Genomic DNA, 27,692 nt, shown 5'->3' with positions numbered 1-27,692 from the left:
AAGCGAAGTTATTGTTGATATGTAAGAAATCGTTGTAACTAGGTCTGATATTTCAACGGTGACAGTTTAAAAACATATCTGATAGAAGAAATTCAATTAGCTCTAGAACTTTCTCTTCCTTCCTTCCATTCTTTGTATCATTTTACAAATAAACAGACGATTTAATTCTGTTAGCAGACCGTGGCAGAAACCTGGCATAGTAACATCTTGAGAGTTATTGAAGCCAAACAGCGTATTCGGGTGTGGGTGGAGAATAACACCATAGCAGCATCTGCTTGATGACGCACTTTCACCGCGTATGAATCCACGGATTACAAAACACGACTCGCTTTCAGTAATTAGCTGCACACTGCGTATTACAACTCATTCCGTAATTCATTCCTACAGATGAAACCTCGCGCATAGGAGCATATAGACATATTTACTGTGTTATCTCTCTTTTAACAATACAAATTACGACTATAAACAGTGCACGTGGTATCTCATATATTCATTTTTATTTTTAGTATCTGTTATCCCTTTTACTGGATTGTTTTAAAGGTCTTGGAGAAATTTTTTCGCATAAATGAACAATACTAAACCCTCAAGAAGACTCTGTACACACATAGCTGTGCAGACGAATTAAAACAGCTTGTTGAAGATTCCTTTATTATTCCACACAAGATACGAACGAGACATATAGGAACGCGATCACACCCTGAACTATCCTGCCCACTTGATGTTTTGTTTCCTGGTGAACTTTAAAACAGCTGCCAAGTCCGGAGTTAAAAAACTGCAGTTAGTTACTTCGCGGTTTCAGTCACACCAAAATTGAAGGAAATCCCCGCCAACTATACGGACACTCCCAACATGTAATCTGTGCGACGGTGCGAGAAAACGTGGTCAGACGAACGGAAGAGAGCTAAAAGGAAGGAATGAAAGAGAAAGAAAGGAGAAAGCAACACAAAGAAAGAATAAGAAACACCGCTTGGCATTTAAGTAGGATCGGATGGTTTTTTGCTAATTTTCTAATACGCATTCAAAAACTTTCTTTGTGAGCTTGTATTTCGAAACGCCTGTTAAGTGTGGCTGTGTTCGCTCTGTAAATATAGGCGTGTGGTAAGGCTGTACATTCAGCACAAACGCATCATTTGATGAGCAATACGAACGATCAGGCCAAATGTCAAGTTTCGTTACGTTAACATTTTTACTTTAGAATCACCTTAAATACGTCGCTGAAAAACCACGAATAGGTAAGACTTAACGGCTGAGAGATGGGGGTTCAAGTCTATCCACTGTTTTTTTTCCGAATATTTAAGAATTTAGACGTCGAAACCAGTGGTGCTTAAAAGTTATATACCTTGGCCGCATCTGGATAAACACTTAAACCACGGAAGATTAAATTAATATAAGACATGACACGAAACATAATTAAATGAGTGCACGAATGAGAAATTCTCAATACAAATGCATTGACTCAAATAAGAAAATCATACAGAATTTGAGATTGGAGAACGTAAATAGATAACCATTTCGGAGACAGAAGCACATATGAACTACAGTTTGTTGAAATACGTTATTCCAGTAATGTTTAGATAGTAAAACTATAAAGGGCATGAAGGTAAACATGCCTTTTTGGGTGGGAGAGAAACTGGGTGGAGGATTCCGGCGTGTGGAATCTCCAGGTTTCTTTCATTACCTTGCCTACTTGGAGAATCCCTAGCCAGTCATATATCCGCGCGGTGAATCCTCTGTGATGACGTCGTCACTAAGCCAGACACCACTCCTGACTCATACAAACTGAGGGGTCATTGGCGCCATTCGCGAAGGTCAAATGCCAAGTTATAGTGGACGAGCTAAAATTGTTATGATGTGCGAACATGATTCCAAATAAAAATGTAGTTCTTCGATTCGTTAAGAACAGGAATTACCTCGATTACATGAATGACGGTTTTCTGTTCAAGCAAGATATTCTACAATACAGAGGCCAAATATGTATGTAGATGTCTGGGTCAAATTAGCGGTACTTCAGTTTCCGGGGCTTTTGCCAAGAAGTGGAAGTAGAAGAAGCCTGCCGATTTCTGTAAAAACAAATATTAGCACAAGAACTAACTTCACGGATCAAAGCCGTTCTTCAAAGCCAATAGTTGTTCAACTACTCGGATTTCTCCCCTTTAGTGGAACCAAAAGTTCCTTATTGTGGGACACAACGGTCCGGCGTTAGGTCCTGTGCCTGGGCCGGAAGAATCCAACTCACACCCTCACAATCTTCTTTAAGATTCATTTGAATATTATACTCCCATTTAGACATAAGTCTTCCAAGTGGTAATTTCTTTTCAGGTTTTCTGACTACAATTTTGACGACGAAGACGAAAACATAATCCACCTTTTAAAACTTTAGATTTTTATAATTTGGACGACAGACAAAAGTCCAAAATAACAGTTTTACTCGTTGGAATGCACCATCGTCAAAACCCTTCAAACTCAGACAAGTTTAATTTGGTTCTGGCCTGACTCGGTATGGACCATTCAGTAGTGAACTTGTGCCACTTATGCTTGAAGCAATGCAGATGCTTACCTCAGGGAAAGTGGGTGAAGGGAAACGATGTCTGTCGAGAGAGTGAGGGAAAAAAAGGCCAGAAGAGAGTCGAGACTGGTTTGAGATTGATGCAGCATTTTACGATCTTCGCAGACGAAATATTTTACTGCTTCGCTGCACTCCAAATGAATACAATATTCGACCGCTTGATTCGACTTTGACCGCTTAAGTTTCGAGTATACAAACACGGAAAGTAGTACGATTCGGTTGAGAGTGTATTTTTTTTGTATTTCTTTGCACTGTAGCCGAAACTTTAAAGTTAACATTCATTTAAGTCTTTAAACCGCAGTGGTAACTATTTCGTCCGTAACTCGACATGTTTCCCACAGAATGAACGTGTTCTATTGGGATTTCATAGCAAAATACGACTATATTCAACGCCCACGTGCAACCGTACATCGTAACAGAGATGTGATGAATTTTCTTTGAGGTAGAAACCTAATTAAGACACATTTGCACTCCTTTCCACGAAAAGTTATCCACGTTTGAAGCTGGATACCCTGAATTCTGACTCTTATTAGAGAGAATCGGGCACATATTGCGACATTTTTACGCAATGCCAGTTGATTAGTGGTCAGAAGTTCGACAGCCTAAACACCTCCAGCATACGCATTCCCAGCATATCACACATAAATCTTCCTCGCTTCATTGGGGTGTTACACCGGACATGTAACGTGGTGTCACGTTGAAATGGAGACATTCTTAGATTACATTCCTTGGCATTTATACCACATTCAATTGTCAGTATACGTCCGACAATGCGGTGCTGCCTACACAGTCAAGACGTCACACATCTGTGCAGCAGTACAAATTATCTAATAATCTGGGGGGATATAACCCTTAAACATCCATTGCGAAATATACGCACCACCTGATTTAACAATAAGTAACTCTGCATTTTGTATCAATGGGTTTCGTATGATTCTCACTGTAAACATCGATTATTACTTTAAACAGCGTTAACCAGCTGATCTTTGAAATGGTGAAGTGCTGTGTTTTCTTCGCTGTACGGACTGAATTTTTTAAATACTATTTAGACGAGTTTCGGTTTCAAACGGTTAAGAGTAAATATTCTGTATGTCATCCGCAGAAAATCGACATTTCAAATTTAAATACATCATGAAAGCAATGTGACAGAATGATAAAAAGAAAATTGTGAAAATTCTATGTTTTCTCTGTATCATCTCAGCGGCATATCACACAACACGTTGCGGAACCTGACAGGTAATCTTGTTTTCACTTGGTACGCTGTTGTGCATGAAATTAAGACGTCCATTTGAACGAAATATATTTTCTGACGGTGCAACATTCCACAAGTCAACGATTGTAAACACGTCGATTGCGCGTCTTCTGGGCTGGGAGGCGGTTACCAACTCTTCGGAGGAACGTACAGCCTCCATGTTCACCGCCACACAACCTAGATGACCAGAACTGGCATCTTCACACCCTTCAGAACCTAAAATCTCAGGAATAATTTTCGAATTTGAAGTTATGTTTCACCACAAAACAAATATTCCTAAGCTGAAAGTGTAGTTTTCACTCAAAAGCACAGACGTAGATGATATGATGCTATTAAAGAGGATATTGAAGTCATAGGAGGGAAATTAATGAACTTCAGGACAGGATCCAGTGGCGGGCTCTTTTGAACACGGTAATGAATAATCGGGTTTTATAACAGCTGGAAACTTTCTTTACTACCTGAGCAGTTATCAGCTTCTCAGAAAGGACTCTGCTCCACATAACTAATTCAGAAATCATGGACTTCCACGGTATTATTATTGTGATCTTGCATTCTAGAACTGTCGGTTTATGTCAATGAAAAATGTGAAGTTAACTCGGAAACAACGATTTTCAATGTTTGATTTCCTTTGGTCCCTTGTAATTTAATCTTTACAAAGTCCGGTTATCTTCTTTAGTACACTGTTCTCAAACATCATAAATCCATTTATTCCCGCAGGGCGAGAGGTGAAGATTGACGCACACTCCTTTATAAAACACAAGCTCAAAGCTCTGTGTGGCCGTACTTGAAACTGAAGTGCGTTTCTGTTGGTGTAAGAGGCCTCAGGAATTCATGTAGGGACTTGAATACTGACCACCGCCACTTCTCGTAGGCTTACTGCTCAGAGGTGAATAGTGTTGTAACGTTGCCATGTCTGACACCCTCTAGCGTTCTGACGGATGCCTTCATGGACTTCCTTAACAACGTATCTTCGATCGCAAGAAGTCCACGTACTGCACGTACCACAGAACGCCGAAACAATGCTACTGCTTCCTGCGAAAATGTCTTAGGTCAACATTCTTTACTTCTGAGATAACCGAATCCTTCGTGGTCCTCTTATTTTGGCTTTTAATTTTACTTAACCCTCTATTTATTTGCAGTTCATTTAGCGACGCTGTCCAATAGCTGATTTTGTCTCTTGACGAGATAATTAATGAACAGTGAATTTGAGAAATGTGGAAAGACGCGATCACCGCACGTTTTATGGAACCAGACTTTGGCATTTCCTTGGAGGGATTAAGGAAAACCACAAAAACCTTTAGACATTCACAAGTTAACTGACTAGCTCTTGAAGATTTCTATCTTCTGGGTTGTTGCACTGTGAATCGCCCTGATGACGGAGGCAGTATGACCTCTGAAACATCGATCAGACTACACAGCGCAACAACCCAGAAGACAGAAATATTCATACTCACCGCCCTGATGACGGAGGCAGTATGACCTCTGAAACGTTGGTTAACATCGATCAGACTACACAGCGCAAGAACCCAGAAGACTGAAATCTTCATACTCTGATGACGGAGGCAGTATGACCTCTGAAACGTTGGTTAACATCGACCAGACTACACAGCGCAACAACCCAGAAGACAGAAATCTTCATACTCACCGCCCTGATAACGGAGGCAGTATGACCTCTGAAACGTTGGTTAACATCGACCAGACTACACGGAGCAACAACCCAGAAGACAGAAATCTTCATATTTTTAATCGCCCTGATGACGGAGGCAGTATGACCTCTGAGACGTTGGTTAACATCGACCAGACTACACAGCGCAACAACCCAGAAGACAGAAATCTTCATACTCTGATGACGGAGGCAGTATGACCTCTGAGACGTTGGTTAACATCGACCAGACTACACAGCGAAACAACCCAGAAGACAGAAATCTTCATACTCACCGCTGTGAAAACCTAAAATCACACGACTAGCTCTTATTACACTTCGTCAGAAATGCACAGTTTCCATATTGGACAGATCCCATGCCAATATTCATACTTGTAATAACGCCGTGGTATAATTAGTATACCCACTACGTGGGTCCTATCCGTCATACAACAAGTAGTCCGATTGTGAACGAGTAGTTTTTTTGATGCGAACACAGCATTTCCTAGCGGGGTGTCAACCTGGTACCTCCTGAATGCGAGCCAAACCGTAGGTAAATGATGACTGTCTGCAACGACGGCATGGAATAAAGCTAAACCGAAAGAAAGCTGATTGCGGAAATACTGAGCTACCGGAACGTCACAGGTATATTTGGCTTCATTTAGTTGTTTTCATAACGTCACATTTATATCATTTCCTGCAATAATAAAAATGAAATGACAGTCTTAACAGATCACTAGACCTAATCCTCACCAAGAACTCACTGAAATGTTCAGAGTTTCTAAGGTGCTTATTATTTTCTTGGTTACTGCGTTCTGAAATGACGAATAAATCTTCACAGTCACGCAGAAGAAATCTCTGTTTATGTGCTGTAAGAACTCACTCCCTGAGTACCTCTGCTGTGTGACGTTTCTGCCATATTGCGTCATTGATTTGTCATCTCTGCATTGAAATACTGACAAAAACAACTCCACGGGACAGAATCGTTACTACGAAGCTGATAGTCTCTCATCTGGTCAATATATTACTCCAATCACAAAACGGAAATATTACAATATTGCCCTTACTTTTATAATTATCCTCGTAGCTACCGTCTGTCTCGTCCTGCGTGATTTGGTGACCTAGCGAGGAGTTAAAGTATGAAGCCCGTCGTTATGAAATTGTGTCCATCCTCCCGTTACTTTCTCCTTCTTTAGTCTAAATATTTTTCTTAGTCCTTTGTTCCCATATATTCTCAGTAGAATGGTGATCGAATTTAACGAATTATAAGATTAGGGCTACCGCTACGAATCGGTTTAGCCTCAGAAAGATTTAAGGCTTTAAAAGCGGCGAGTCTGAAGATGTGTCTTCTGGATTGCAGCGCCGTGTAGTCTGGTAGACGTTTACCGACGTTTCAGAGGTGCTTCTTGTCTCCATCATCAGGGCGAAGTATCGGAATACGTATCAGATAAGAATCTTATGCAATATGAACCTTGGATATGAACCCGGAAATCATTTTCGTTACTGTTTTAAAAACATGGCCGCACTAATGCCATCACACTGAGTCAGCTTACGCGTTGCCAAAGCCTACGCATCGTTACGGAGGCAAAAACCTATCAGATGTGGCATGGCAAAGAACAGGCCAATCCCACTCGCCGTAGCCAACAGCAGTAATTCCAAAACCTACTTGATACCTCAATTCGCGCGTGCTGCTATAAAAGGTGTGTTAACTCTGCGCCCACATTCAGTAACAGCATATTCTTAAAACTGCATTTGACTCTTGCCTACAAGCACACTAATAGGTGATAGCAATCATGTGTTTTTGGGACCTGAACAATTCAATATGCAGGCCTATTCTAATGACTGTATGAGAAATGGTTTAAGACGGATTTTTTTTTAAAGTGTTCCGTCTGACGACAGGTCCATATGAACAGGATCCTTCCATCCTTTTCTCGGACTGGGACCTGTTCATATACGTTCTTGGCAGATGATCCAGAAGTGGTTTGCCATTGCCTTCTTCTGTGTGTGAATGGAGTAATTGTTGGGATGCCACGGAGGAAAACTCCGTGTTGCCTAGACCACGGCCTTGCCCAACACAAGTTATAAATTCGGGCACCGCCGGGAATCGAACCCGAGACCCCAGGATTACAAGGCCAGCGTTCTAACCGGATATAGTTATATTTATTCTGTCTTATAAAAATGTATTTTTGAATAATGAAAGAACAGATTACAATTTGAACACGAATTCTTAGTGTTCATATCGATCTATTTTGGAAGTAATATACTTTTTTAAAAAGGAAAGTATACGATTCGTTGTAATAAAAAAGTTCCAGAAAAAACATCTATATACATGTTAAAGCTTTCAGTGTAACTGAATGCAATAAATTCTTCTCGGATGATGGGTCATATAAATGTGGAATTAGTTTCAAGCGTTAAGCATGTCATTATAAAAAAGGAGGAGGAGAAGAAGAAGAAGAAGAAGAAGAAGAAGAAGAAAGGAAGTGGCCAAATAAAGAGGGCTGGGATGAGCTGAACAATGACGTAATCGACGAAGATACTTCAGTCAGTAAGCAAGAAAGTAATCATACATTTTAAGAAAATGTCTTGGCTTACGAAATGATTTCAAGATACAAAGACATTAACCTCTGATTCACCAAGTATACTGCACAACAGCATTAATCACCCAATAAAATCATCGTTTGAATCTTTGAGAGAAGAATAAATATGCCTGCTGTTTAGTAATTAATCTGTGTTGTTTAGTTTTGCAGAAGACATAAATGTTTTTTCTTTTCATTTTGTAATTGTGGTACAAATGCTGAATAGGAAGACAAATGTGGAATCCCGCATAGGCGGAGTGAAGATATTAGCCAGGAGTTTTTCTTATTTTACTACGTCATTCAGAAGGCCGTTTGAGTTGAGGTTAGGGGCGAGTGGCCTTATAAGGCTGTGGAGCTATCATCGAACAGGAACACCCACACATTGTTGCCACACAACAAAGGAAGCAGTCCAACTCCGTTTCCCTTCATTATGTGATGGAACCATAAAGATTAACTGTCCACAAAGATGAGTAATGCTAAGTGTGTTTAATTTAGCCGGTACAGATGTATATTTACAGCGTTTTATTTCTGGAAAATCAGTGAGTGTGATAATAAAGGGAACCGGGAAGCTAGATTACCACAAAATAAGTACAGAATTATAGAAAAATCATTCCAACCAGACAAGTGAGCAACACACATACTCATAAACAATTAATGCACAATTGTACGTTTCATAGTTGACAATTTTGTATTTTTATCTTATGGAAACAAATTTTCAGATGCGATATAAGATTACCACTAAGCACCACTAGAAGCAGTTATAAACATACGCACATATTCCGTGTTTTCTCGATCTGAAAACACTATCGATTATAAGACATCTTTAATTCATTAACAGGTTTTCACTAAAAAGTCGCTATATCGATTCTCAGACGCTATCAAATGCAAGACACACCCCGATTTCACAAAATTAAAATGTGAAAAAAATGCATCTTAAAATCGAGGAAATACGGCATGTATATATATATATATATATATATATATATATATATATATATATATATACATTTTTCAAAAACGTGCTTTGAGATTTTTCATTTTTTTAATTTGCTCCCGCGTCTTACTTCCTGGTCCTCAAACTGTGATAAAATAGGTTAAAGAGGGACAAGATTGGCGAAACATGTAGTACGCGTGGGGACATGAAAAACTCTTACTGCACTGGGGCCCGTAAACTTCGGGGAAAGAGACCACGTGGAGACATACGTGTAAATGTGTTAGGACGCGGACGGGATTGAAATGGCAAATGATGGCAGTCTTTGCCCTGATCACTCTGAAACGTCGATAAACTTCTACCAGAATAAACTACTGCGCAACATACACAAGACAGTCATCTTTAGGGAAAATCCACATAATGTAATTATCTCCACCCTCTTGTCAGATTCTCTCCCTCAGGTCGAAATTTCTCCTCAGAACCGTGGCCCCAAACGCCCTCAGGCCATGTTCTTCACTTAGGGCTAGAGATCACGTTTCACGACCATGAGATTACAGTCTGTTATATTGAAGAAAATATTTTGTTTCGTTATGTGGTGTTTTCGAAGAAAATGTCTAAGGAATGTGAATGTTACTCACAGCTATAAAGCGCAGTCGTACCGGTAACCGGAATTGTTTTGAAACAAATGAGCAATGGGATGGGACAGACTGGGTGTGTGAGAGCAATGACTCCGGTGTGAGATACAGAGTAACGGGCTTTTTTTGTTGTTGTAAAGATGCCCACTCGGGGTCTGACCGGAGCTCCAAGTAAGGGCACCCAACCTACAAGTCGCCGTTAGAGCACTTTGCATAACATTAGGACTCTGCTCATGAGTATTCCCAAAACTGGAATATTTCAAAATGGCACAGAACATCACGTCCAGAACCTCAGAGAAGAGGACAGTCAGCGGCGGAGGAGGAGGACAGAGGAGAAGAAAGGGAATTGGAGGAGAATTAGGAAGATGACAAGTAGAATGTGAGAATGTGAGAAAGTGAAACGAGGAAGAAGATTAGACCCTAAGTACGAAGACAGAGAAGGTGGAAGAAGGGAATAGAAAGGGGAAATGATAATGAAAGAAGGAAATGGTGGAAGAAACTCAGAAAAGTTTACGAAGATAAGGGAAATGTCTAAGAATACGACGAATAAATAGCAGGAGATAACAGAACGACTGAAATTTTTTTGCGTAACGATAAGGAACCTGCGCTGTTCAGAAAAACATCATTCCACATAATTAACTTCTTATAGATGACGCACGATTTCGTGCTGATGAACTCAGGACCTGGATCTCTTTACGCAATGTTCTGCTTCCTACGATGTTAAGTGATTATTAAGTTATTTAACGATGCTCTTTTTGGCGATATGCGTTGCAAAGATTTAAATGGTCGGATGACAGCGGGTGTGGAAGGAAACGGCCGTAGTATGCTTCAATGTACTGTCTGGGCATTTGTTCTGGGGAACTGAGGAGAATGACGAACGAAGAAGCGAGAGGATAACTGGTCCAAGAGTTGAGTTTAGAATCTAGGAGATGCTGCTCACGAAGAAAGAACAGTCTACTGATTAATTGCAGTGTTCCGTTGCAAGCAATTTATGTTTACTATGCTCAAGAAAGGAACCTGTATGTCAGTATATTTATTTTGAGTATTCTTCTGCGACGTGTATAAAATGAAGGCAAGATGGGAAGGTTGTATTCCATAATCCAAAAAAAACCTTGATAAGTGAGAAATTTCTGGAATTATAATTGGCAGAGCAAACCCCAAGTACTCGGAGAGAGGTCTTCACCTGTACCAACTTGTTCAAGGATTCCACGCGGATCTCCCTGGTTCTGATCCCAGGTCTCCGAGGTAAAATGCCAGCCTTGACTTGTAACTATAAATATGCGGTCAAATACAACTGATACTGCATGGAACATAACTGTACACATGTTCCTCCCATCAGGTGACATTTACTAAACTAAAAGATGTCATCATTGCGTTATGCAATTTATCCTCGACCTTTCGTGTTCGAAATGAACAAATTCAGTTACACCCTGCCTGGGGCGCGTAACATATTCTGAGCACGCAACGTACATCGTCGCCATTTGGGTTTACGTTGCTCACAATACTATCTGACAGATCCTTGCATCGCCTCACCCCCTTCTTCTTCTGCTTTACGTATTTGTATATTATGGAAATATTTTGGAAACATTTTGTGAATTAAATGCATGTTTGCTTCTCAGGCAACCCAGCGATTGTAAGATTTCAGGTTCTCACGGCAGCGAGTATGAAGATGACTATCTTCTGGGATGTTATATCGTGTAAGCACCTCCGAAACGTCGGAAACTTTCTATAATTTACAGAAAATTAAACAGAAGCTGAATACCACGGCAGTGACTATTTCTGCCATTTATGTTCTTAAGTTACGCTCTTTTGTGCATGAGGATCGCTTCGAATATAAAGTATTTTAACATAACGACAATTATCCGAACTGGGTACGGGATGCTTAAGACAGAAAAGAAGGCTTGCGCTGAGCTTACTCGTTCGCATTAAAAAATCTGACCACGTTCGTAACTTCTCACTCACTACGTCGCAAATACTACATCTTTATTTGAGGTTAAGAATCAGACTGTAATAATGTTATTTTCCTTCTTTCGCTGTTACTTATTCCACGTTTTGCAGCATAGTTTTCTGTTTGTTTTGTAACATGTGAATGCTAGAAGGGAAATTAGTTCAAGGAGACTCCCAGGTAAGGTTCACAGGAAAAGCTTTGCAGTTCTACCACCTTGTTTCCCTAGCAATCTCTACTATCTGACGAATATCTTACGGTGGGCTGGGTTTCCTATTCAACGTTATACCACGCACTTGTATCACGTATAACATAATGAAACTACCAACAATAATGGCATTTGTACTGTGCAAGACAGAAATTCGTCCGATTATTCAGCATTCTGCATTTCCGTAACATGTAATTGGCCTATACTGTAAATGCAGTTAATTGCTCAATTACTACAACAATTTTTAATACTTTGGTTTCTACGAGAAAATATTTGACAGGGTGGTAATGGATGATGTTAATTAAGACATATCAGTAGGTATTTGTGTCAAGTTAACCTTCAGAATAGCTCGAGATCTGTGTCGTCTGTTAAAAGTCAAGAAATCATATTGGCTCGTATCTAAGGTACCACTGTAGAAAACCAAGGAACAATGTTTAATAACACTGTCGCACTACCATTAAGTTATTTAGTCTACTTGAGCAGATAAGATGTCTTGATGTAAACGAGATTTGTATTTAAATAAATAACAGCTAAATTTACAGTTGTATTTGGAATAATTTCTTCCAGTTTGCTTTCCTGTAAGATGATAAAATATTCTTTCATGGCTCTCCCGACCCGTGTACGCGAAGATACAAAATTATTTACGTTACTCTAAAAATAATCAGGTGGTTTAATTAAAATGCTTGAAAAATTGAAACAGCTGATTAATGAGGAGTTTGATAGTCTTTCCCAAATATTATTATGAAGACACAAACAACAAACCGGCCCATGAGATTGTTGAAGCATGTAGCACGCATTAATAATGCTGTAACAATCCTAGAGTCTGTCTCCATCTCCATCTTGTTGATGGATCAATCATACATTTCAGAGTCACGAAGAACTCTGTCAGAGTCCCAATCTTGATTTGAAGTCTGTTATTCATTAAAATAATTACAGTTCGTTCCTGAAAATCGCTGCCAATGAACAGCTCACATACATTTCTTATCAATTAGTTATAACGTTTGAAGAACATTGTTAGACTTGAAAACTACAGAAACGTAGAGATAAAATCCCTTTTAAACAAGAACAGAGAATATAACATCACATGATATTTTACATTAATACCTTAGTATATAACAAAATATTAACAGTTACATTTATTTATCTGCATGTTAAAAATGGAATTATACCTAATTTGCTCACAAATAAATTCAAAGAAACATAGACCAAGCACAGTCTGCTGTTACGAGGTACGAAACTATATTTAGCTCCCGAGACAAAATTAAAATTGACTACACATTATTTTTTAACCAAAGAAATACAATTCATCTTTCACATATTACCTTTTAGCTCTGAGATGCTACGTGTTTGCAATGCTCATCCACCAGAAACACAACACATAACCTCCAAATTTCTTCCGTTGACCTCAGCCTTCTTTATTCTTAACACTTTTCGTTTATAAAAGAGTGAAAAGATTATTCGTGACCTTCCCGAAACGTCAGTCTGTACGTCATATATTTTCGGAATTACAAAAGAGTGATACTGCAGCTTAAAATAATATCAGCTCCCAGGTTTATTATTTAAACATATTTTCCCTAAGGACAAAACGTTTCAATTCATCAAAATCCTCTTCCAACCGCATCTCAACTCTTCCACGACCTGTTTTCATCCATCATATCTGGGTCTGTGGTTTTTTGTGTAAAATCGTGTAGCTGCATGCAGATCAAATTTGCATCGCTTAAGTTTCCTGACCTCAAAGAATCAGCCAAAGTATTTTTCCACCGGTTTAACCAACATTTTCTATAATTTAACTCACTAAACCGATACATTATTTTACTTATAGCCTACGCCGAATTATGAACGCTTGCTTTTAATTCTCAAATATGTATGCCGTCATCTCTGCTTATCGGTTTTGTTAAATACTTAAAATTGCATTGGCCAGCGTCGGTAAATAAATAAAAGCGGGATTCGACAGCAAGACCCTCGGCGTAAGGAGCCCTGGCACTCATTTGATGGTAAAGGGCTCCTTTATTAAGCGTTATTTGCACGAAATGCATAGAGAGTACGTTTTATGGCTGGTCGTGACTGTCTGCCCGTCCATCCGTCTAGTCGATTCTAACTCGGGAACCCCCGGAAGTACGTACTTTCCTGCACGACCTAAAAATCATACGTTTTTAGTATTCTACGAGTGGTGATATACAAAATGGCTGATTTGGAAATTCATAATGTAGAAACTGAGGTACTGTAATATGGTGGCCAATGTGGGAACTATCGTGCAAGGCGGATTTAATACCTCTACACGTACTTTGCAAAGAACCCATGCGGATTTTCTGTGGATTTCTGTATGGAATACACTTTCTGAACTTCATAAATATTGGGTTCAGCTTCTGTAAGTCTAACCTTGCTGTGGTATAGGCTCTATCGTTTTAACGGACTGGAGATACTGAAACGCGCCCGGCGAACATAAATGTTTTGGAAACTCTCTTGTCCTCTATAGTTAGAGATCTCGACCTCAATCCTTTGCAACTTTTACTTACTGCTGTCATGGAAACTTCAAGTGAAGAGGATGCTTGTGTGTGTAGACGCTGCAGGAATCTTTGATGACCCACCGGACGTGCGTGAGTACCAGACCGATCATGAGATTCTTTCCTCATTCACGATCGAGACTGAAGGCTTCATTCACACAGAATAATACGTAGATACGAACAAAGTCGTCTGCACGAGCAGCAGGTTATTAGTTCAGGTGGGTAGTAGCGCAGTGTAGTCTGGTCAGGGCAATGAGTGACTCGTCGTCCTGATGATGGAGGCATAAAGACCTCCGAAATTGTGATAAACGTCTACTAGACTACACGGCGCCGCAACCCATATGGCAGCAATCTACGTTCTCACCGCCGGGGGAAACCTCAAACCATAATATTCTGGCATTAGACAGGAGTGTAAAAACAGAGCATAACTAGATCAATTTCATTTCACTGTTATCCATAAATTATTATCACTCCATTACCCCGCTATCTCTCTCCACTGCCCTTCCATCATCTAGCTACAATCCACCCCATTATCTATCTAGAATCCCTTAATTATCTCGCCACTTTCCCTCCATTATTCCTCCATAGCCCGCACTATCCACTATTATCGCTCATTGTGTTCCAATGCTGAGTTTTTGACTGAATGCGCTAGCGGACAGAGGTTACGAATATTCACGATGCTGTTAGTTTTTCCCGATCATTTTACGACGTGAGCAAACGAACTGAAAGTAAGCTTGTAAGTAATGTGTGTTATGAACTTGTAACTATTCACTAAGTAACCAATTACCCAGCCCACAAATTAACTCCATGATCCAGATGATAGACAGTAATTAGGACAAGTAAGGTAACAATTTAGGTCGATCAAACATGAAATCGCCTTTATTGTGAGCTGCATGTCAGTGGACAACGTTGTAGCTGACCCCAATTCCAAAGCAGCTTATAGCGACTGTGGCCTAGCAACATACTGTGGCTCCGTTAATATGAACAGGATATAGGCCTGCAGGAGTTGAAACCGGTTGCAAGGCAGCTGTAAGAATGAGACGAGACGTTTCGTTCATACCGGACAGAAAGTGAAATCAATACAGCAAATACATTTCTTAGTACTTCGTAACAACGGCTCTCGTAAATACAGATTTCAAACATGGCCGTTACCTCGGCGTCAAATGTAGAGAATTATTCAACGTTTCAGCGAACACTGCAGGTCCCATCTTCGGAATGAATTTGTAGGAAGTGGCCTTTTTTAGGACACGCATCCACTGCCTGCAAAATTCGCCCTGAAGATGGTAACTGCAGTGTTTGCCGAAACGTCGGATAAATTTCAACATCCTACACTGCTCATCCTCGAAAGCCTCGAAGTTGCATATTAAATTCCAGCTGCAAAAACCAAAGGACAAGAATATCTTTGGGATGTTGCACTGTATTCTAGTAGACCCATCCTCCGACGTTTCAGAGGCTTGACAAACGCAAACTGCCGGGGGTTATGAAGCAAGGCAGTAATTCATATTTCCTTTACATCTGTAAGAAATGAAGTGTTAATAGTTAAAAAACTTAAAATTGTCTCCTAATTTCATACGTAAATGCTGGACACAATCATTTCTCGTATTTGCGCCGTTCAAAGCGCCCAATGTCAAGGTGAAGAGAATGTCAGGACCGCGGGTTGATATCTCGACTAATGCATGGCGGGTTAATACGGTATTTTTAATTCAATGAAAGATGAAAATGTTTAAATAGCTAACTACATGCAGCGGAAAAGCTGATGGTACGTACGCTCACAAAGTTCCTCAACTTTTATGGAACTAGAAGGCCCGCCAGTCTCATCCTCCTCTATTTAATTATCCTAACAATATTTGACGAAGAGTACAAATTATGGAGATTATGCGTGGAAATTAATGCCACGTCATGTTCAGTTATTTTAATATGTCTGTTGGATCTGTCATGCAGTAAGAAGGTGGGCGGTAGCCACGTCTGTAGTTTCAGTGGTCATCCTTCTTCCTGACAGAGCTCTCTTCAGGAGTAACATTGCTAGAGATACTTTTGACTCTCTCCGGACTCCCAGACCAGGACTAAAAGTGAATTGTTCCTCACCAACACCCGTCTGTCATAATACATCACACCCACTTGTGAAAACAGAAAAAGGTTTAGCTGGAAGTAAATTGCTATTAAATGTAGGGCGTATCGTCAGAATTTTTTTTTTAAAAAAAAGTTCTCATAAACTCTAATTTTTCAGCTGTTCCGTGCCTCCGTCTCGACAAAAGACCACAAACGAAAGAAAATATTTAGTGCAGCGAGGTCTAATGCTTTGTGCAATGCACATATAAACGCAATGTGAGTAAAGACATTTACAAGTTGTTCAGCCACGCGTGTCCTATAAAACAGAATGAATTATAAACATAAAATCCTACCTACAGTGCTAGAATTATGGCTCTCCGTGTATTTTAAGGGGGGTTATATAAATCTGGCATCTTTAGTTTATGGCACAATTAACAGTTTATCCCCGCTTTAATTATTTTACAATCACGGTCCAATTCTGTTCATGTCTGCTCTTACTGACCTGCTTCAAGAGGAAAAATGAGACGAACTCTTCAAATGACTAGCGTGCTACGATGTTGGTCTCCGTGGAGGAATGCGGGCTGACATCAGGAGTGTTGTTTCTGCTACGTATAAAAGTGTCAGACTGGGGGATGCACCATTAAACGTTAATTTGTTATAAAATTAAAAAATTAAAGAATGTTTAGTGTGTGGGAAATTACGTTTCTTTAATTTTATCTTCAACGAACATGCAAATAGATAAGATAATTCCGGATCATTATCTGTAGTGCAGGTCTACATTGCAAATGCGACAGAGGAAACTCAGAAAACTCTCTGCTGTTTTACCAGTCCGTGAACTAGGAGAGGTCGCAATCTCTGTGCAACGTTAACTGATTATACACGACAGAGTTAGCTGACGTGCGTTAGCACGAACAAACAAAACATGCAGATTTTTAACGGGGTTCCGAAGAATGAAGCCTGTATCTTGGGAAACATGAGACCACTATCGGCGCCATTTATCTTGGCAGAGAAGGAGGAGGGAGGTTACTATGACACGCTCTGCTCAGTACGACCTTTTAAAATACAATTTTTTCCCCACTACACACACACACGTATTGTCAGCGGCGTGCACGTGCAACGATAGAGCAAACAAAGTCACGCTTCATGTCGCATGATCAGTGATTGCGTACTTTTCCGTCCCGTTGCACAAACCAGGCCGTAACGAGCCGAGAGCAGACGCCAAGCAATCTGACGCGAACAATAACATGACGTGACGGATCGCAAATACGTATTGGCTTCCCGGTACTAATTCGGACAGGCTGTTTGATTTCAAATGATGCCGAATACTGATCGAGTTATTTCATTTCAGCTGATGACGTTAGTAACTAGGATATTTTATTTCAGTAGCGGCCCCGCTCCTCATTCCGAAATGGTGTCTCGCCGGAAGATTCTGTCGCGGTCACGTGACGACCTGAACCTGGACTCCGCTTTCGTGATGCAGGAAGAAGAAGAAGACGTGTGGTACCAGCGGGACAAGTTGTACAAGGTAAGAGGAACATCGTCATTGACCACACCCTGGGAAATACAGGCTGTTTCAAGAAACCTGGCCGATAATGCTTTTATTTCTAAATCTAAATTTGTTTAAATCTTGTCAGTCAAATCACAATAAAATTCCTATTAAATATTAAAATATTACTAAAATTAACATTTAAATATTTAAAATGATGTTCTCTATCGAAATGTTCGATTTACATTAGAACATCAATGTTTAGTAATATTTTAATATTAATAGGAATTTTATTGTGATTTGACTGACAAGATTTAAACAAATATATATATTTATCACAATATGACGCAACTGTATCATCTTCTAAATCTAATATAGGCACAAAGACCCAAGACATTCCATTATGCGCATGCAGTAATATGATAGACATCCAGCCTGTATTCATAGTACTGCCAAATCCTACGTACATACTTCGAGCGCTAGTCCGCAGCTGGAAGTAAACTGATAATTCAATAGGAATCATTACTTTGTCTCTTTCATATTGCGTTTTTGAACTATCTACAGAGATAAAAATATTTGTAATCGGTCAGGTCTTTTCGATACACCTTGTATTTCAAGGGCCATTCTCCAAGACTCAGAGAAGATAAACCATATTTTAATTCAGGTCCATACTGAGATCGGCACTGTGATGACATGAATGACCAGCTTCAAGCTCCGGCCGTTCTATCTTTTCTCTGATTTTGTTTACTTTCTTATTCGTTCGTTATTTCCTCCTCTTCGTAATTTCTCTCCCCTTCTAACTGTTATTTATTTTTTATTCCCATATCACTTTTTTGTGCTTTATGCAAGTTACATAGTTTTTGTTTAATCTCAGTGTTTCAGAGCAGGTGTACTCTAATTTATTTCGACTTCTGATGTGATAAAACGAGTGTTTTCGTGCACTAGTAATTACACTCTTTCATCTTGTTTTGACTGCTGCCTGAGTGTGTGTTAACAAACAGAACACATTCTGATGACCACACAGATTATCAAGAAAAGTCAAGTAGTCACGAATGGCATTACAATAGTTACGAAGTAGGATACTTCACTAAAATTACATGTCACGAATTGAGTTTAAAAAAAAATACACCAGTCACTTTTCAGGTAGTGAACTTATAATTCGAGTGTAATTTAATGTCTCACTTATGCAAAATCTAAATGTTTTCAATGACGATATTTCATTAATTGAATTACAACTATAAGAAAACAGGTCTAAAGATAAGGATAACGGACCACGAATGAATATTGCATCACCTGGTTATGTTATTTGAAACTAACACAAGCCTACTCTAATTTATGAACTTCTAACCTTGTGTAACTCAGTGCAACACAATAGGAAAAAATTTCGTAATAATGACACTACATTATGTGGATTGTCAAAAATATCAACTTTTCAAAAAGTGATTTATATGCCTTGTTCCTGCTTTCACGAAGTAACAGAGCTAAAGAACAGTTGACGAGATTGTAATTATGGTCCGTGAGCGGAAACTGCATGCGTAAGAGTTCTGTATCTCAACGCTGGCCAGAATGTAGCTTTCACTTTATGAACCCTGCCAATAAACCACGTGAAGCGTGGACAATCATGAATAACAATAATTTTGTGAACACACCTCTTTCGAAACCCAGATTTTTAAAAAAATATCACTGGTTTAATAATTCCGTGTTGTTTACAGTTAGAAAAGAATATTTGATTAATATTTAAAATGTATTATCTCAAGCAACGGAAAATATAAATGTGTACAATAGTCGAAACGTTTGTCACGGACCTCATAGAGAGCAGTCTAAGTTATATTTTTTAATGTAGCTGTTAAAAGGAAGGAGTTTCATATTTTTATTTATATTCTTTGCAACGCGTAGGCACGTAAAATCTATTGTCTGTCAAGGCAGCATAATTACAGGTGAAGTTTCCCGGGGGCCCATGATTATAATCGCCTACTTTTACTAATTCCACGTTCAAACTTAGGATGTTTTCTCTCTCCGTTTTCTGACAAGGAAAATCATTTCTAATTTACTTGAAATATAAAATAGCGGTACACAAATGCTCATTTAACAAGCACTTTGCAACATAAAATTTATTAAAATTGGGTTATTTGGGGTCTCACATCGTGTATAATTGGAGAACTGAGTTGGACTTCATAAAACATGAAGAGGATTGGTCTGCAGTTCGACAAGCCTAATCCGACTTAAGATGAAAGAGAAAGGTTTTTCAGAATGAAGACAGAAATCTTCGTACTCACCGCTGTGAAAACCTTAAATCATACAAAGGTTTTTCGGTTTATGTTAAAAGACGTTCGGACTTTGTGAACTATGGGATCGAACGTAACTGACGGCAGAACAAGTCACGTGATATAAAAGGCGGTTTGCCGTTTGTATTGGTTTCACGGTACGTTTCCTTTGTGCAGTGCATTCGACTTTTACAGCGCTCATTTTTGCGTGATCCCAGGCTGTACTGGAGCACATTCTCAGTTGCAGCATAACCGTTGCAGGAAACAGAAACCTGTACTTAGTACAACTGGTTCTGACTTTGAGTCAGTGGGTTATTAAGGCGAAACAACTGACTGCTGCCTGTAACCCAGTCTCAGCCACACAGACCAGCAGTTGCTATGCATCGCAGTCACTCGCAAGGACAAAGAAAATCTGCAAACTTTATTCCATAGAACAAAAAATCTGTAACATCGTGAGGTTTTAAAACTACAAAATTAGTTCGACGACGAGATAACATGACACTTTGACGACATTCTTTTTCCATTTTAACCTTATTTCTAGCGTTCATACAGGATTTTTCCAAGCTTATTCCTTCATGGAAATAATATTATTCTAAAAGGGAAATATTTCTTGAGTCCTTGGTCATTTCGCGATGTTCATCCAACTAAGCCAAGGAAGATAGAAATCGCTTGGAGACGCTGAGGAGAATTGTATGAGCCTCAGAGAAAATTAGAAATAACAGTTCCACTGTAGAGGGTCTTCATCTAGTAATTAAATCATGCAATCGGTAAAGAAACTGCCTCATTTTACGGAACTGTGAGGTTCATTGTCGTGTTCACAGGAGCAGGCCGTAGTGACTGTTCGAAGCCAGATAAACGGTTCAGATTTTCGCAATCGACATCTCTAATATATTTTAATAGGTCTAAACTTACTACATTTACGTTTATGTCTCTGCCTGCCATGAGATATCTTCACCTTGGTTACCAACCGAAATAATGTCGGTCGATTAACCCAATGATTGGGTCTCTTAGAGAGAAATTTCCCGTCTTTTATTAATTAACGCAAATGGAAAGTTACAAAGTGGGCAGCTGTGACCTTTTGCAAGATACTATCACAGAATTAGTTGCGCAGGCATGTTATGTTCACGTGGGGTAAACATGGGTTTGTGTCTTGTTATGAAACGTGGTGTTTTTGTGTACGGCTGAGGAAGACCGGATCCCAAGGCAAATTTCACATCCTGCATTGTATTTTTATAAATTCTGCGCTGAAAGAATTCAAAGTAAACAACATTTGGTACTGAAATACATATCACCTAGCGGTAACAGGATGAAGTTTGCATTTGGTCATAAGTCTACTTCACACTGACCTTAATGTTTACTTTCTGGAAAACATTTTAACAAATCAGAAATAGTACATCTCATTAAGACATGTAACTTTTATTTCAATACATCTTGGATATGGTGAATACTTAACTAAACAAGGATATTTGCCTCCACCGTGTATAATATCTGTAATGTTTCATCGCATTTGCAAGTGTGCTGTTTTGTGCTGTACCGCACAATTATGATCTGTAATGAAAAGTCAGAATCAACAAACGAGATACGAAAATTACAGAGTTGCTAAATGCGTGTAATCATATGACTCGTATTTAAAATGTGAAAACGAAATTTCCAAATTAATCACGTGTCGTCTCATCCATCACAAGTGAATGGGTGGTTACTGTGTGTTCCTGTGGCAGCAATTAACGTGGTTTTCGCGATGCGTTTGTCAGCGTTCACGTACACTGATCTTCAACCGCTGTACTTCCCTTGACGGCACACCGTATCGGATTCGGCACCGACCCTGACACGAATTTAAATTGGCTCCTTTTCAAACTTTTATATTATCTTTTTTTTTTTTTGTAATCCGGCGCTCACGCACGAGGAGAAAAATGCGTAAAGCCTTTTACTTTATAATTAAGCCAAAATCATCAGTTTTTCGTCTTTACGTATTAGGCAAGAAGGTATGATACCCGAGGAGACAGCGCTCCAACTCGTTCTATGCCTCGGCACTAGATGCCTGTGAGTGGTCAGCGTCACGCTCTGACTTTCCTTTACCTCCGGGGAAGGCCCCGCCCCCGTTTCCACAGAACAGGAGGCTGGGTGGACCCCTAACCCGGTCTAGACATGGAGACCAAAAGAAAAACCCATTTCCTTTGCCGGAAATCGAACCCCGGACGTCCAGTCCATAGTCAGACACCATACTGACTTCTATTCCTCTTTCGGTCATCTTCTGGGTGTTCGTCTTCCTTCGCCTGTAGTTTTATAAATCTAAATTCGATCACTTGGTTTCATTTGTTATCCTAATGTGATATTTCTGTCTTTTACTCGATCTATGTATATCTTCAAAATTCTTTAATTTTAAAAAATGCGCAGAGAATTTTAGCTCCAAATCTCAAGAAAGGTTAGGAGTATGTGGGACGAAATAATTATTTCCTGATATTAAACTCTATCTTAAACAGGCTTTGGAGAGGTTTTACTATCTATGGTCTATGCACGTCCTCATGTAAAAATGGCAATGAATGAATGAATTGATAATTTATTAAGTCTGTGGATTACAGATGATGTAAGGGCGACAAACGTATATTAAATAATAATAACACAATAATGATAATATTGCTCATAACCAAGTAATTTAGAAGGCAGAGAGACTTGGGCGTCTGTCAGGTTTTCAGCTGCATAACTTCGGTCCCAAGAGTGCAGAAAACGAAAAACGATTTCCGCGAAGTTCTCAAAAATCATGTTTATTGATTTTTCAAAAAGTTTGTAGAAACATAATTATACAACTTTTATATGAACTTCAGGCTGAAGCGATAGTTTTGGAAAGCAACATTTTAATATAAAAAATCGTGCTCGGTTATGATTTTTGCCCTGGAAGCGGCCAATTAGCGTGACAAGAGGAGTGGACAACTGCGACGTCCAGCGGTGTGGCGCAAGCCTACCAGGACCAGGCCACAGGGCACTGGCTCTCCTTGGATCGCAAAGAGAAAGTGGATTCTGAGCTGCAACATTCTCACTATTTGGTAAGTCCTCTCATCCTGCAAGATGCTAGTGTCCAGCTGTTGGATCGCCGTAGCGACGGACAGATCAGGAAGTTCTGCTGCGTGGTTTTCCTTCCGTTTCCTAGAATCTTTACAAATCGAAATCTGCGAATTGTAACAGAAAAATCCCCTCATCTGGCGTAATTATGAATTTATATTTTATTCTATGTTTAACCCTTTCTTTGGAGTTTTCTTATGTTTAAACGTTTACCTACGGAAACCACAGTTGGCTCCGTGGCTAAGATACGAATACCACACTAACCACTGCATAGACATTCGCTATTAAAAATTGTGTCCATATTGTTAAATATATTTTTGGAGTAAAATATTTCCTACTTTACATGCGTGCTACACGTCTGTCCAGTTACACTCTCTTACCACTATCTTAATTTAAACTATCGAGAAAGAAAGAAAAATCTCCTCTTTTATTTCCGCTTGCACGCCTGTTAGTACTTTCTAGAGCTCTGTCAGTCTGTGTCTGAATCGTGATTCTTCAGAGTAAGGAGGAGAGACTGCTTTTGTTTCGGACGTGATTTGCCTTTGAAAACCCCACAGGTTACCTCGCCCATTTCTGGATTTGAACCCACAATTCATCGTGCTAATATATATATATATATCTGTTACATCCATCTGTTTAACTCAGAGTTGCTCAATTCAGAAAGGGCGCACCAATAATTCTTTGTTCTCCCATTCGTGTTCAACCGAATGGTCTCTGACGCTGAAAATCAATTTTTAAATCAATCGGTCAAATTACTTAACAACAAAATTAAAAGTAATATTAATTACTATCACTTTAGAAAAGTGTCACGCGAATGTTACCTTGGATGAAGTCTGAAGGTTTCTGAGGACGATGCGTTATAATCTGTAAATAGTTTTCTTGGACTTTGCCCATCATCCAAATTATACATCAAAATGTAAAGCAAGGACTTCGTGATGTTAATCCGTCTTTGATTGAATTTATTGAACTCGGTACTCACACACCCTCAGCCAGTGTCATGCAAGTCCATCAGAGTACCAGAATATTTAAATCTACCCAGTTATCCACAGAACCAGCTCTTCCCTTTGGAGAACCAAATTCATTACTTTTTCTGAGAAACGCGACACAGGAAGACTTTTAAGTAGGATTTGAGGTTTTCACGGCGGTGAGTCAAAAGATGGCTGTCTTCTGGGTTGTTTCGCCGTGCAGTGTGGTAGAAGGTTACCGTCGTTTTAGTGATCCTTGCTGCCTCCATCATCAGGGCTATGAGTCATCGCAGCAAGGACCTCTGAAACGTCGGTAACCTTCTACCACACTGCACGGCGAAACAACCCAGAAGACAGCCATCTTTGGAAGAATATTCATTGGTTCTCCTACGTAACTAGATCAGTAACCTGATACCGGTGTAGGTGACGCTGTGCTGGCTTACGTCACATCACGATTCTAATAGCGGTAAAGTTATTAATATGAGACAGGTGTGGGTTTCGCGCTGCCCTAGTTACCGCTGGTGGTTACATACCTAACGCTGCTTTCATAACAATCGGTTTCAATATTGTGGCTGTATAGGGCAGGGAAAGTGTTCTGTATTTTCGATGTTGGCTTTCTGGGTTGTAAAGCCGTGTGGGATTGTTTATTTAACGACTCTAATGATGATGACGATGATGTAGTAGTAGTAATGCAATTATTTCTTATTAAAGTGCTTAATAAGTGCAAGAATGTTAATCACTATATATTAAATCTTGTCCGTCTAATCACAATAAATTCTTATTAAATATTAAAATATTACAATAATTAACATTTAAAATATTTAAAATATTAAATGATGTTCTTTATCGAAATATTCGATTTACACTTAGTGAAACATGAAAAATGATGGTCTAATGTAAATCGAATATTTCGATAAAGAACATCATTTGATATATTTTAAATATTTTAATTGTTAATTATTGTAATATTTTAATATTTAATAAGAATTTATTGTGATTAGACGGACAAGATTTTTATATATACTTATTATAACACAATATGACGCAAATTTACCATCTTAATGTTAATCACATTCAAGCACCAGACGGGGTTTTAAAAAAATACAAATTCACAAAACATATAAAAACTACAAACAGCATGAGAATAGTGAATAATAAATTAGAAAATTATTAAAATATTACTTGTTACAAATACGGAAAGAAACTAATTTTACAGGCTGACAGCGTGTGTGTGTGTGTTTGTGTCCTGCTAGAAAAGAAGTCCCAAGCAGACTGACAAGCCATGTCTTGGTCCCTTACACTCTGTACCCATTTAAAGTTTAACAAAATATAGGACGAAGACTGCGCGTCCTTTGTGGCGGACAGTCCTCTATTGTGTGCAAGACATTTAGTAGCATTTGAGATATCAGCGGCTTTGGAACGTAAATCATGCGGCAAACGCCGTTGCATTCAGATCCGGATTACGAGAATATATAGCACAGGAGCACTGTAGACTCGCGCTGCAGGTGTTCATCTGCAAGACCAGAGGATGGTTGTATCAGTTGCTAAATCGCATACCAGAGGCGTTGAGCGTTTCTGATTGATCCTATTCGTCATCTCCCCCTCTACCACTTTCTTTCCATTCTCTGTTAAGACGCCTGGAAAGTAATTCTGAGGCAACGGCTCTCCTCTGGGAACGCAGTGACACTCCTACGACCTTAAACAGTCCTCGTCCACGAGCTACGAAAGTTGCTGTCAGTGGCGTGGAAGGTAAACGGCGAACAGGAAAACGCAGTGAGGCAACATGGACCGGACGCAATTTATTTATTTAGTTTTGTTGTAAGGTTGGTCTGAAGACCCGCGTCGTCTAGAATGTTGCGCTGGGTAGCCCGAAGACGTTTATCGACGTTTCAGAAGTGCTTGCTGCTTCCATCATTAGGACGACTTTGTTAATATCTAAAATTCATATATATATATATATAGCGTTGCATGACTATGAATGATCAAAAGGGCTGTGGAAGGAAACGGTTGGTGCCTAATTTAAGGTTCTATCGCGATCGTTGTATGGGGGGACAGGAAACTCATAGATTCCGGGTTCAAATGGTCCTGATGATGGAGGCTGCAAGCACCTCTGAAACGCCGGCAGACTACACGGGGCAACATCATAGAAGACAGTCATCTTCATAAAGTGCGTAGGGATGCGGTTACGTCAATACGACTCTGAAAAAATATGTAAACTCTACTGAGAACATATTCATCCGTTTGTTGATACGAGCTAAGAAATACTAACTGGTAAAGTCTCCAGTGGCATTTTCTTCAGTCTGCATGTCATTAAATCAGTGTTCATAACAGACGTACTGATGATATCCGTAATTACATCGAAACAGACGGGAATGAAACATGCACTTCACTATCACTTCCTCTCAGAATAGACACGCAATGGTTACAGTTCCAAAGGGAGGCAGATCCTATTCCGAAACTACGAAAATATTGGTTGGCACAGACGCTGAACGAATAGTGGTCCTCGTTGAATTTCATCTGAAGACTGTTCCTGTGATAGTGAGGTCGAATTGGCTGGTTACTTCGTAGATTCACATGATAAAAATGGCGGAATATTTTATTCACCAATAATTTTACCAATCATAGATATACAAGGAAGAGGTACCGATTTCAAATAAATTACAATGTATCCGTTTCGAAGTGATAAATGTTTTAATGTGTCAGAGAAAAGAGTTTCGACTGCAGCTTTCAAACAGAGTAGCAAGTAACGGCGACAGCTGCACAACGAATCTTCTTGTTTTTTCTCCTGACTGCAAGAAAGTGATGGATCAACCTTAATGTAAGAGTTGTCATTACATTTAAGTAAGTGCTGAACGATATCTTCATTTCACTAATATTGTTTGTAAGCACATGTCTGTCACCTTACAACTTTAATTGTCAAAATTAGTCAATCATTAGTCAAATATTGTAAGATTTGAGGTATTCACAGCGGTGAGTATTCTGTCTTCTGGGTTGTTGCGCTGTGTAGTCTGGTCGATGTTAACCAACGTTTCGGAGGTCATACTGCCTCCGTCATCAGGGCGATGAGTATGAAGATTTCTGTCTTCTGGGTTGTTGCGCTGTGTAGTCTGGTCGATATTAACCAACGTTTCAGAGGTCATACTGCCTCCGTCATCAGGGCGATGAAGATTTCTGTCTTCTGGGTTGTTGCGCTGTGTAGTCTGGTCGATGTTTACCAACGTTTCAGAGGTCATACTGCCTCCGTCATCAGGGCGATGAAGATTTCTGTCTTCTGGGTTGTTGCGCTGTGTAGTCTGGTCGATGTTTACCAACGTTTCAGAGGTCATACTGCCTCCATCATCAGGGCGATGAATGTGCCACATGGGTGGAGGAGGCCAGGTTTATAAATATTTATTACAGTTCGAATATTTATTGTAGCCAATAAAATGTCTTCATAAATTTTAAAATTACTTTTAAAAAATTGATCTTCCAAACTGGCTCCGTACAATGCTTTGGATAGCCAGTGGAGACGTTTTGTGAACGTTGTAATAAACCTTGGGGTTTCATGAAAGGCGGGGAATTTCTTTGGGAGCTGAGCGACTATCAGCTGTTTGGCTACCTCCGTACAGTATT

The 27,692-nt window shown here is 39.5% G+C and overlaps 1 protein-coding gene and 1 long non-coding RNA gene across 5 annotated transcripts in view; one reads left to right on the top strand and one right to left on the bottom strand.

The window, feature by feature from the left end:
* Nucleotides 1–27,692, bottom strand: part of LOC110827892 (uncharacterized) — a 167,546-nt gene that overhangs the window by 1,989 nt on the left and 137,865 nt on the right. The window lies entirely within an intron of this gene.
* Nucleotides 1–27,692, top strand: part of exp (expansion) — a 113,521-nt gene that overhangs the window by 28,765 nt on the left and 57,064 nt on the right. For 3 of the 4 annotated variants that reach the window (XM_022060007.2, XM_022060011.2, XM_022060009.2), the window contains exon 2: nucleotides 17,692–17,833. In XM_022060007.2, coding sequence (XP_021915699.1) covers nucleotides 17,692–17,833 — 142 coding nt within the window. The remainder of the gene's footprint in view (nucleotides 1–17,691; nucleotides 17,834–27,692) is intronic. The other variant, XM_022060010.2, reaches the window with a different exon arrangement.

Source organism: Zootermopsis nevadensis, unplaced genomic scaffold (genome assembly GCF_977971745.1).
Source record: "Zootermopsis nevadensis isolate Lab colony 2312 unplaced genomic scaffold, Znev_1.0 Znev_ptg000003l, whole genome shotgun sequence".
NCBI classification, from domain to species: Eukaryota; Metazoa; Arthropoda; class Insecta; order Blattodea; family Termopsidae; genus Zootermopsis; species Zootermopsis nevadensis.
Note: the sequence above shows the minus strand (reverse complement) of the source record. Positions and strands in the feature narration are given on the sequence as shown.